The 12,342-nt window shown below is 54.1% G+C and overlaps 1 protein-coding gene across 1 annotated transcript in view; it reads right to left on the bottom strand.

Moving 5' to 3' along the window:
* Positions 1 to 12,342, bottom strand: part of RNF213 (ring finger protein 213) — a 43,192-nt gene that overhangs the window by 16,201 nt on the left and 14,649 nt on the right. The window contains exons 24-37 of the mRNA XM_066565811.1: positions 11,093 to 12,227; positions 10,442 to 10,635; positions 9,930 to 10,082; positions 5,646 to 9,230; positions 5,154 to 5,290; positions 4,760 to 4,855; positions 4,230 to 4,348; positions 3,588 to 3,710; positions 2,946 to 3,028; positions 2,073 to 2,220; positions 1,639 to 1,774; positions 1,041 to 1,229; positions 609 to 748; positions 40 to 194 (exon numbers count right to left, since the gene is read on the bottom strand). Of these exons, the coding sequence (XP_066421908.1) occupies positions 40 to 194; positions 609 to 748; positions 1,041 to 1,229; positions 1,639 to 1,774; positions 2,073 to 2,220; positions 2,946 to 3,028; positions 3,588 to 3,710; positions 4,230 to 4,348; positions 4,760 to 4,855; positions 5,154 to 5,290; positions 5,646 to 9,230; positions 9,930 to 10,082; positions 10,442 to 10,635; positions 11,093 to 12,227 (6,393 nt within the window). The remainder of the gene's footprint in view (positions 1 to 39; positions 195 to 608; positions 749 to 1,040; positions 1,230 to 1,638; positions 1,775 to 2,072; positions 2,221 to 2,945; positions 3,029 to 3,587; positions 3,711 to 4,229; positions 4,349 to 4,759; positions 4,856 to 5,153; positions 5,291 to 5,645; positions 9,231 to 9,929; positions 10,083 to 10,441; positions 10,636 to 11,092; positions 12,228 to 12,342) is intronic.

Here is a 12,342-nt window from a genome sequence, read left to right as displayed (position 1 = left end):
ACACTCTTCTCCCCATCCAAAGGATTTCCAGCCCCTGACCTGCAGCTCCTCCTGGGAGGACACACCGATGGTCAAGACAATAAAGTCTGTGATGTAGCACTCAAAGAGCATCTGCCTTTCTCCCTCAGTCAGAGAAGAGATGAATTTTCCCAGGGCAGTTTTCTGGAAGTATTCCACAAACTTCTCAGCATGGCCTGGAAAACGAGGATGCAGAGAAAAGCTGGATGTTAGGAGGAAGCTGGCTTTGACACAGCATCTATCCTAGAGACACTGACACCTCATTAATCACTGATGCATCCAGCACTCCCCTCATCCAGGGCACTGAGGAGGGACTCAGGCCAGGCTTGTCAGCCCAGCACCGTGTTGTATTTCTGCAATCTCACCTTGTCATTAACTCCTGGCTGCTCCACAGCACTTTGAATGCAAGGGCACAGAACAGGTGAGAAAGATGAATGGTGAGAAGCACAAGAAGAGCTGCCTGCACAGAACTCTGCTGGCTCACAGGAGCACAGAGGGACTGAAGGTGACTCCAGTGACAGGAGGGGCACAGCAGTGACAAACCAGAGCTCAAAGGGCAGTGGATGGAGATGATGAAGCCAGGCTCTCACCTTCAGTGTTTTGGATGTACTGAGCCTCCAGCCACATCTCTTCCAGGTACTCCTTTATCCTCCAGCTGAAGGGCATCTCATTCCCAGCATCAGCAGATACCATCATGTTGTTCTGCACCAGGATTATCTCTGGCTGAGAGCTGGGGGGTTAAAAGGTCATGAATGCACAGGGATTTTGTCTGGAAAGCAGTGCAAACAACAGAGGCAGAGGCTGCAGAAAGCAACTGAGCCCTAGGAGGGAGGGGACAGAGAAGGGGAGGGAACTGCAGGACCCTGATGAGCACAGGCTGTGAGCAGCGCCCTGCTGCCTTCACAGGCAGCCAACAAACAGCATCCCTCTGCTTTGGGGGGTTAGAGCCAGTGCTGGGCTGCTCCTGGTGCTGCCAGCCCAGCCCAGCCCAGCCCAGCCCTCCTGCTGCTCCCCAGGCTCACCTGTTCTTCCCCACACCAGGAGGGACACTCAGGAATTTGGAGTCACTGAAGATGAACATCCACAGCTTTGTCACCCACTTGGCTCCTGGCCTGGCCAGCAGCTCCAGATTGCCATTCCTGTCCATGACAGCAACCAGGAGAGCCAGGAAGGGAGTGACCACCTTCTGCACTCGCTTCCACAGGGTGTGCCTTGGGGGAGAGATGGAGAAACCCAGAGGGAAAGTGAGCACAACACCATCAGCAAAACAGGGGGTGCCTGTCCTGAATAATTGCTGACATTTGCATGTGACAGAATCCTAGTGCTGCCTTTATGGAAAGAATACAGCCAATAAAAAACCCTGCACTTCTCACTCCTGGCTCACCTGTAATGCCACTGTTCCACTCCAGCACTTGGTGCATCCCTGTCCCAGTACAGCCCCTTCAGCTCTAACTCACCCTTCCCCAGGAGAGGCTAAAATTGCCTTCAGGGAGTTTCCAGCACAGCCTGGAGACTGGCACTGCAAACGTTCACACCAATTACACAAAGCTGCTGTCTCTGTTGCACAGGTACCACTTGCTGACCCTTCCTGGGAGCTGCAGGTGACAAGGCAGTGCTCACCTGAAGGTACCTGCCTCCTGCAGAGCACTGAGGTTGGAGGCCTCCCGAAGCACCCAGTTCTTTGGGTGAAGGGAATTTTCTTCTTGCTTCTTCAACAGGCTGGAGAGACGAGCCTTGGTTATCTTCAGGAAAGAGGCTACAAAACAACAGGGGACTTGTGTTTTCTGTTCCATTAGCTTGGACCCAAATATCCCACCAAGCACAGCATTTGACAACTGTTCCAATAATTGGCCAAACTGGGAAAAAACCAGCCAGCACAGCCAGAGAAAAAGCCACCACTTAAACAGCAGAAAAGCCCTACACCCACCCACACACTGCAGCAGACACACATGCTTGGGAGAGTCCCCTTGCCTGCACCACAGCAAGGACCTCTGCAGCCCCAGTGACCTGTTTTGGTGGTCCCCAGAGGCCCAGGGACTCCCTGCAGCACACACCTTTCAGCTCATCCTCTTTGGAGAACAGGCCAAGCAGAATCTCAATCCTCCTCCTGCTGCGGCTCAGGTCCTCGTTCTGGTCCCTCAGCATGCCCACAGCACTCTGCACACAGGTCCTCAGCAGCACCGTGGTGTCCAGGATCTCCCCCTGCCCAGGAAACAAGGGCACGGCCCTGGAGTGACCCTCGTGGCCCCAGCAGCCTCCCCTGGAAGGTTCCCAGGGCTGCCTCAAAGGGGCTCTGCCAGCTCCCATCCCTGCTGCCTGCCCCCATCCTCAGCCCTTTGCTGTCAGGAACCTGATGCAGCTCCTGTGGCCCTTCCAAACTGGCCTGTGACACAGCGTTTGTGCTGAGTTCAGACTCCTGCAGGGGCAAGATTCAGCAGTTTGAGGAAAGAAATGGAACTCATCAATGTGACCAGGGAAAATGTGCCCTTCCTGAGAAATGCTGCATGTCCCTGGTGCTGGCCATGCCCAGCTGAGGCTGCCAGGGGCACATGAGGCAGTGTGAATGTGGCTGCAGCACAGCCAAGCCCTCAGCCAGGCCCAGCTCAGAGCACACAGCTGGAGTGAGGCTCAGGACCACAGCTCCCACCTCCAGGGGAAGAAAGGCAACAGAAATTCTTAATGCTGATGTTTAAAAATCAGAGGGATGAAATGACTAAGGAATTAGAGAGTCCTTATTTCTTCAGTGATGCTGATTTTGACTGGGCAGGGGGGAGGAGGAACTTGTGTCTGATCAGTAACATTCATGATGCAAATACTGCTGATTGGTTTCAGGTGGAAGGGACACAAAAGGTGTGTGGCACCCATGGATGACAGAGCAGAGAGCCACAGTGACAGCTGAGAGGCACACAAATGTATTCTGAACTGACCTCCTGGTGCTCTGCTCCTGGCACTGGGGTTCCAACCTCCACCTCCTCCTGCTGTGCTTCTCCACTGGCAGGCAGAGCTGCAGCTAAGGTGTAGAATGCTCATTAGAAAGCAGCAGTGCACTCCTGCATCAGTCAGATCAGAGTTGATTTTAGCAACTGCATCCCAGAGCAGCAGAACATCTGTCAGAGAGCCATTAGCACCTGCATGAGTGGCTGAGATTCACCTCTCAAACACAGGCACAGCTGCTCGGGCTGTCAGGCCTCATGCAGCAAGAAATGTGACACTGAGCTAATGCTAAAGCTCTCCCTGACTCCTGTCAGGCGCTGTGGTGAAAGGAAAGAGAGTAAGAAAAAGCTGAGGGGAAACAAAGATCCTTGTCAGCCTCTGCCATGCAGCACTCAGGCTGCTGAGCAGAGCAAATGCCACATTTTTGTCAAAAAGAAAAGGGAAAAATACCAAATTAGCTTGCTTGATGACCTAAAGTTGTAGTAATGAATTAAATAGAAGTTGGGAGCCATGTGGGGACCCCCCCAAACCCAGTGCTGAGCAGGGAAAGTCACCAGACACGCTGTGCCAGGCGTCAGCTGCTGTGGTACCAAGTGTGGGACCACAGCTCCCCCTTGCCCCAGCACACAGCTCACCTCTGGCTGCAGCTGGATCCTCGGAGAACACCTGGCTGATGGTGAGGTTCTGCAGGGCTGTCAGGTCAGAGATGATGTCCTTGGACCTGCGGAGGTCATCGATGTGCACCGACTGCCACAGCCCTGCAGGCACAGAACAGGGAATCGCTCCCAGCCTTGTTCTTCCACAGCAGCTCCCCCAGAATTACAGAATTACCTGCCAGCCCCTGGGTTACCTTCACAGGTCACCAACTCCCACCTCTTGCTGCAGGAGGGGAAAGCACCGTGCCCTCAGAACCTGCTGCTGCAGGATGTCCCTGCCCGACAGTTCCAAGGTTCTGAGGCTCTCAGAAGCCCCAGACCCAGAGGAACCTTGCTGAACACGTCAGCACCTACTCCAGAGCCTCTGGAGGACAGCACACCCACACAGTGACCCTCGTGGCTGCGTGCTGCTCTCCATCACTGCAGAGGGGACCTGTCTGTCAGCAGGCAAGGCAGGGTGCTCCCAGCCAGGACTGCCAGGTATTGATCCCCTGAGCAGCCCTGTGGGACAGGGAAGCAGCTCTGACAACCCACAGGACACACTGAGTCCATCTTCTCAGCATTTAAAGGAACAGTGAGCAAGAGAAATGATTGCCTGAAGGGACAGATGGGCACACCCACCTCCATGGAATCCCACGTAGGAGGTGCCTCCTTTCAGCCGGGAGAGCTTCATGATAAAGTAAACAAAGACAGAGACGGGCCCCAGGTCCACCTTGTTGATCTCATTGACAACGGTGTACCTGCAGCAGAGGGGAAATGCTGGTGGCACAGCAAGGGCACACAGAGGCCCATGGACACGTGTCCTGTCCCAGAACACACACAGGTGACTCCCACTCCTTCCTCCCAGCTGTGGTGCTGAGCTGCCACCTCCAGCTGCACCCTGGATTATCCCGTGACCCTCAGCCCTTCAGGAATTCTGCAGCCAGTGGCCAGAATTCACACTTCAAAGGGGATTATCTGCTCATCTCACCCAGCTTAGCTTACTCTGACTTGGGTTATGGATTACTTGAAATACAATCAGTACATTTAGATTCATTCTGCTACAGAATAAAGGATTGCACGTTGCTGAGTGTGAGATCCCCAAACAGCATCAATAACCAAGCACAGGGAGGAGTGGCCAGGCAGAACTGAAGCACTCCACACCCACTCACTTGGCTGAGGCAATGAGCTGGGCATTCTGAGAGCCATCTTCAAAGTCTGTCTGAATAATGAGGACTTTATTTCCTGTAGTGGAATCCAGGAAATCCCTGAAGAGTGAAAAGAGATTTAACAGAAGTCACTGAGTATAAAGATCAAACATTAAAGACCACAGAGCCAGTCACTCCACATTAGCTTTGGCTGCTGCAGGAGGGGAGAGAAAACCACCAAACCCCATCTCCTGTGATGGAGCTGACAAGGTTTGTCCCTTATCAGCAGATATTTGGGCAGAGCCAGCCTGGTGCCAGCACAGCCTCCCTTTTCCATATGTGCTGCTCTGAGTGCTCTGCCCACACACCCTGCACACAGCTGCCAGCCCGTTCCAGGGAAAACCCAGCTCAGACTCACCGGATGCCCTTCAGGAAGGAGAACTCTGTGTCAAACTGCTGCAGGAACAGCAGCTGGGGCCTCTGGGCCTTGCCCTGCACCTCCCTCTCCAGGCAGGCAACATCGGCACTGGTGAGCAGCCGGGAGAAGGTGGTGACCTGGGGAGAGAGGGGCAGCAATGCAGCACCTGTGCTTGCAGGGCTGCACGGCCTGCTGCAGAGCTGCACGGCCTGCTGCAGAGCTGCACTGCCCCCCAGCCTGCTGCAGAGCTGCACTGCCCCCCAGCCTGCTGCAGAGCTGCACTGCCCCCCAGCCTGCTGCACAGCACCCCAAAACCAGAGTTATTTGCCAGCACCCAGCTCTGCACACCCAGCACTGCAGCACACGCAGGCAGTACCATGCTGCGGCCCTGGCACACGGAGCTGAGCGGGGTCAGGAGGGCCGGCAGCGCCCCGGCAGGGCTGGCAGTGCCCCGGCAGGGCCCCGGCAGGGCCGGCAGCGCCCCGGCCTCACCTCAGTGAAGGCAGTCTGGGGCCCAGCCCCTGCCCGCACGTGGGCACCCAGGAAGTCGGCGAAGGAGGTGTGCTGCTGCTGCCTGAAGTAGGTGTGGGCCAGGGAGGGCGCCATGAACACGCCCACGGAGTTGCAGAGGCGGATGACGGCGTCGGGGGTGGCACAGTTGAGCAGGGCCAGCCGCGCCCGCTCGGTGACGCGGGCCAGCAGCTCGGCGGGCGCGCAGGCCTGGCGCAGGCACTGAGTGCCCTGCAGCACCAGCGAGGCGCAGGTGTCGGCGTGGTAGCCCACGAACACGTCTGCGGGGCTGTACTGCTGCTGGCTGATGAAGTGCTCCTCCGTGTTGACCGCCGTGAACTCCTGCACCCAGCGCTCCAGCTCCTGCACGGCGTCCCGCTGGCCCTTGTCCAGCACGGTGCTGATGTCCAGGTAGTGCTTCTCCAGCCGGTTGATCAGCGGGATGGGGAAGTGCTTGTACACCACCTCCTTCTCCTCGATGACGATCAGGCGGAACTTGTGGTGCACCCTGCACTTCACCCGGTGCGTGCCCAGCCCCAGATCCACGTACTTCTGCCCGGCCAGGTACACGTAGTACTGGTTGAGGGCGTCGTAGAGGCTCTCGTAGAGGTTCTGAAGGTTGAGGAGCACAACCATCTGGCCCGCCTCCATGCACACCTTCACTCGGTTGATGTTCCTGCATATCTGGGTGTATTCTTGGTCCTTAGGAAAACTGGAGCCAAAGATGATTTCTGGCTGCTGGCAGGCAGTGAAAAAAGCCTGCTGGAGGATTTGCAGCGCAGCATAGTTCTCAGTCAGCACCAGCAGGTACCTGCAGTCTCCATCCTCAGCAGTGCTGTAAATGTTCTGTCTGATCAGCTCTATCCTACTGATATCATGAGCATGTATCTCCCCTTTTTCTAGCAACTTGGAAGTGAATATTTCCAAGGCGTTGACGTCGTCTTTGCCACCGAAGTTACGAAGAACCACTGTGGCGATGTCCTGAGGCGTGGGCTCGCTTTTGGAGCTCTTGGCTAAGGCAAAAAACATCTTTATCAGGCTGTAGTAGTCACGCAGGCCAAAGAACTCCCTGTCTTGGGCCTTGCAAATGTTCTCATATGCATCTGCAAAGTGATGGAAATACTGCTCGACCTTCTGCAGAGCCCCTCGTGCTGAGCAGCAAATGCCCTTTGCGCTCTCAATGAGCTCCTCCCTGCTGGGGTCACCACGAGACACAAAGATGCCTCGATTCATCTTAGCGGGGTCCAAAGCCCAGTTGGAAATCCCAATGAAGCCAACTTTTTTGTGAGGAAGAGGGACATCGTCTATGCAGCCATCCTCCAAAAGTGGATGCAAAGTCTTCAAGGGCATTTTGGGAGAGTCTTCTGCCAGCCCAATCTCATCCAAAACCACCACTGACACATACTCCTCCAAGTTCTTCCCTTCCTGGAATCGAGCACAGTGCTTGAAAGTGCCTATGATGCCCTCTGGAGTGGAGAGGGGGCTGCACTGAAAAGACACGAGATGGATCTGCTTCAGGTCCTTGAACAGATCAGAATGGGCTGCTTGGCCCTGCATAGCATCGGCCACGATGGTTTTTGCCAGGGATTTGGAGCTCCCAGGCTTCCCCACCAGAAAAAGAGGGATTTTCAGCTCAATACAGATGACCATCATGAAGACATTTTCCTTCAAGGCCAAGTTCCTTGCTATGGTATCCCGGAGTGGCACCCCACTCAGGAATAAGTCCTGCATCAGGGTGATTTCTTCCAAAATCTTTTTCTGGCTATCGTAAGGCTTTGGGAGGACCTGGCTGATGGCAGTCCTGTATGGTTCCTTCTCTTCCAGGGATGCGTGGTAACAGACCCCGACCGCCAGCACCAAGGACCAGATGACGCTGTTTCTGTCGCCGCTGCCCTTGGGGGCTTTCCTCTCAGCCAGGTACTTCTCCAGCTCCCTCAGCAGCATGAGGCTATGCCTGTAAAACCACTTGAACACCTCCATGCAGCGCTCCACGTCCCGCAGGCTGACGAAGCTGCACTCATCGTCCCTCTGCCTCATGTACTGCTGGGAGGCAAAGAGCACCTCTGTGACCGTCCTCACCTCGTCCTTGGTCATGAGCAGCAGCTGCTCGGCCACGCGCTGCACGATCTGCTGGATGTACATCTTCTCCGTGCAGTTGTTGAGCTGCCCGAAGTCCCAGACCAGCGGGATCATGCTGGGCGGGAGCGCGTGCACGCGGTACACGAGCTGCCGCAGCGGGATGGAGCCCAGCTTCTCACGGGTGTCGTCAGCCTTGACCCGGTAGCCCAGCCCAGCCAGCTCCAGGCGCTGGATCATCCTGTCCGTGTGCTTCCGGTAGGGATTGCAGGCTGCGATGATCCTCAGGCCAGAGCCAGAGACCAGAGGCTGCCCCTGCACCGTGCGGTCACACAGAACCTCCTTGATGCTGCTCACGGCCTCTGTTGTGTTGGCTTCGTCGAAAAAGAGGACGGTGTCCAAGCCGTGCTGCTCCTTGTTGGATATAGCCAGGGCTTCTGCTTCTCTGATCCTGGCGTAGATCATCTCTGCAGTGGTACCTCCATGAACCTTGACAAGCTTCATGTTCTCCACCTCGACAAAGCTTCTGCGTAACTGGCACAGGAACTTCACCAGCCTGGTTTTCCCACAGCCCGTTTCTCCCATGATGACCACGGGGATGTTGCAGCGGAATCGCATCTCGATGGCCAGGATTTTCAGCATGTTGTCTGTGGTGAGCTCATACGTCTCATCAGGGTCAAACACCCAGGGGAGCCCCAGCACCATGCAGAGCCTCTCGAGCTTCTCGTTGCGGGGCAGCTGATCAAAGGGCACGTTGAAGGGAACCCTCTGCATTAACAAACCCTGATAGAGCTGGGCTGTCATGATGTCCTTCTTGATGACATTCCCATTCAGAGGATTGATGGCATCAATGCAATTCCTGGTCTGCTGGAAGTGGAAACCAATGAATGTCATGGACACACGATCCTCATTGAAAAACAGGTAGGGATGAGGCTCTGACTCCCACTTCTTCCTGATGCGGAAAGGAAGCAGATCTTCCTCCGGAACGTTCTCCAGGTGGGAGGATTGTCTTCCTGAGCTCTGGTCAGAAATGCTCAGGGAGGGCGTCGCAAAGTCCCGCGCCATTAGAATCATGAAGCCAACCACAAAGTTCTTGAAGCCATTCAAAGTGTCCCCGACAAAGTCAGGGTTGCAGAAGACAGAGGCTTCGCAGTCTCTCAGCTGAACGTTGAGGAACCAGGTGAAGTTGCGGAGCTCTGCCCAGGAGGGATCCACGACCCCGCAGTGCAGGAGGAAGAGCTGCAGACATTCTGCAGGGCTGCCTTCCACCGAGAGCGCCTCATAGCAGAACCTGTCCAGGTTATGGCCCTGGTCAAACCTCTTCAGGTACTGGAAGGGTCTCTGGAAAGCCTCACTGCAAAACTCCTCCTTGTCCATTCCCACATCCCCGGCACAGTTCCCAAGTGTCTCCATTTCTAGCACTTCTTTGGGAGACTTGCACGTTATTTTAGGGAACACATCCAAGAAGTGATACTTCTGGTTCACTGACATCTGGAGAAGAGAAAAAGCAAAGAAAAGGTCATCACAGAGCTGTAGCCTCACTCTTCATCAGCTTCATTAATCTGTTCTTAAAAGTCTCCTTGCCTAAAACCACAGACCTGAGGAACAGGAGCCAGCCTTTTTCCCCGTGCACCAAGGAACAGGAGGAGGAACAGGAACCATCCCTTCTTCCACCTAAAGTGCACCAAGGAATCCTCTTCCCTCCTACATTTTCCTTCCAGGAACATGACCCTGGCATCACCTCCAGCCCCTTCTCAGGGCTACTTTAAAGAAAACTAAACCCAAGAAACTGCTGATATTTATTCCACTTGCTTCTACATTCTGTTCTTACAGATGCATATAAATATTTCCCTACTTTCAAACATGCAAATTAACATGAGGGAGATTAGATTTTGCATTTTTACGTTTCCTATAAATGTTACAGTGTGGGCAGTGAGGCTTGGACTAACATGCCTTCAGAAATCACCAACCCAGTGAAGCCAGGCAGGCCTAATTTGCTGTCTGGTATTAGTGTCACCTTGTACAACACCAGGGACAGCAGCTTGTTATGGGATACAGCACACCCCCAATGAAACAGGGAAGTCCTGTGCTGTGTTCACAGTTACAGTCTCTACAGCTCACCACAGCTATGCACAAACACGTGCAAAGCGACTGAGAAATCCCCAGAAAAGGAGAATTGCTGGTACGTACAGGTCTGGCTGCTGTCTTTGGCACTGGGGACACCTCCAGGATTTCAATGATGTACAGATGACACTTCTGCCGTAGCCACATATTGCCATTATTATCTGTCAGGTACTGCAAAACCAACAGCTTGAAGAGAAACTCTGGAATTCCGTGCTGCACCTGTCACAAGAAGAGATAGCAAAGCACTTCTTTATTTATCCATCACAACTTCACAGAATCACAGAACAGTTGAGGGTGGGGAGGCTCTCTCCTCAAAGCAGGCCCAGCTAGAACAGGCTGCCCAGGGCCACATTCAGTCAGGTTTTTAATGTCTCCAAGGCAGAGACACTACAGTGTCTCTGGGCAACTGCTCCAGAGTTCAATCACCTAAATGGTATTTGTGTTACTTACACAATAATGAGAGAACACATGCTAGGGAAATGGCTGGTTGAGAAACAAGAGCTTTAAAGAAGGTTCCTGCAAGGGTCCACACAGGACCTGTAGGACAAGGCAGCTGTGAGAGGGAGGGATGTACTCACTGAGGAGGTGATATCAAAATGGAATATCATGGGCTTTGTCTGGTGTTCTTTCTTCAGAAAAGGCAGGAGAGATTTTAGCACTTTATCTTCATCCACTTCTGGTTCAATCAGTCTGATGGTTTTCAGAAGTTCTGTACAGTCAGGTTGCTCTTCTTGCAGTCTCTCATGAAGCCTCTTCACATACAGAGATTTCCCTGTTATTAAAAACACCACAAGAATTAAAGCCACAAATACCAGATACATCACAATTAGACCATAACAGACAGAAGGAAATAAAATGTTTAAGTACCCCATGCCCTAAAATATCTGGAGCTTCCTAAAAGGCATTCCCAGAAGAAAGTCTAAATCTGGTTTGAGCAGCTGGAGCCTGGAATCCAACACATGGCTCTTGTTATCCATAAAGTTTGTTTTCCTTCCACTGCCTGAGAGAAGCTTTACTCTTTATTAGGACTTGAATCTATTCTATTTTGTGCTCGTTTCTAAAGTCAAACCATGGGACAAGGCGACTTCCAGCTTTCACCTCCCTGCACTGACCAGTCTGAATTGCTCTTTTTGACCAAGGTACTTAAATCTTGACACAAAACCTGATGAGGTGAACCCCATTCTGTTTTTGAGCTCTCAGCAGAGCCCACTCTGCACCTGCCATCTTACCCATGCCAGCTCTTTTGGAAGACACAATCCCAACACACATGTGCTCCTTGAACACGGCTGCAGCCGAGTCAGAGGGCCGAGGCACTCGGAAGTGGCGCTGCAGGTACTGCTGGATCTCTGCTCGTGACCTCTGGGGAATCATGTGCACCTTGTAGTGGCTGAAGGCAGAGGGCAGGTAGCTGTTCTCCCCCTCGCAGTTGCACAGGATGATGAGCCTGTAGGAGCTGTTGTAGCACTGCAGGTGCTGGAACAGCTCCTCTGCCCTCTTGCTGACGTCGTAGCTCAGCTCATCGGCGTAGAGCATGGTGTAGATCTTGTTCCCCCCCCGGCAGGGGATGAGGCACCTGCGCAGGAACAGCCCCACCTGCTCTGCGCTGGTCTGGGGCGTGCACAGCAGCACCTCATCAAAGGTGGGAAGGGGCTGCTCGGGGCTGTTCATGTAAATGGCCAGGGCAGAGCTGAGCACCTCGGAGCGAGGGCAGCTGATGAGGTTGGGCTGGCCCACGCAGAGCAGGTCCTGAGGGAAGTCTCTGGTGACACGTTCCCTGCCCCTGCTGGCCAGGTTCTTCAGCCACACGCCCAGCGTGTCCATGTCCAGGCAGCTGGGGAGGAAGGAGCCCATGTTGCTCATGTAGCACTCCCAGATGCGCTCCAGCCGCGCGCTCAGGTCTCCCTCCCCATCCAGCAGCACTTGGAAGTCAGAAACAGCCTGGCCTGAGCTGGGAGGGCTCCCGAGGGCTGTGAGGACATCCTGCTCGGTGCAGTGGGGGTTGAGGAAGGAGAGCATCATGAGGGCAGCCTGGCTGGGGCTGCCCCTGCCCAGCTCTGAGCACAGGAACACCAGCTGCTCCGCGCTGTAGTAGTTCAGGTAGAAATGCTCACATCTCTTGGCATTCATGAAGCTTTTCCAGCTCTCCAGGAAGCTCTCCATAGTCTTGCAGAGGGCTGGGAGCACAGATGCCATATCCCCTTGCCCTTCCAGCACTGGGATGGGGCCCAGGGAGAAGTCTATAAAAACACAGGATTCTTTGTGGGGTGAACAATACACCTGGGCAAGCCAGGAGCGGAAAAGCATGTTCCCAGCTGAGTACAGGTCTATAAAGGCCTGGGCAAGTCTCTGGACATTGGAAAAGACCTGTGTGAGGACAGAGGAGAGAGAAACAAGCTGATTTACAAGTTTCAGCCACGAAACCACTGGAAAGACACTCAACAAAGAGAAAGCCTTTGGCCCCAAGGTGTGTCAGGCCTTG

Source organism: Molothrus aeneus, chromosome 26 (genome assembly GCF_037042795.1).
Source record: "Molothrus aeneus isolate 106 chromosome 26, BPBGC_Maene_1.0, whole genome shotgun sequence".
NCBI classification, from domain to species: Eukaryota; Metazoa; Chordata; class Aves; order Passeriformes; family Icteridae; genus Molothrus; species Molothrus aeneus.
This window is presented reverse-complemented; position numbering and strand designations above follow the sequence as displayed.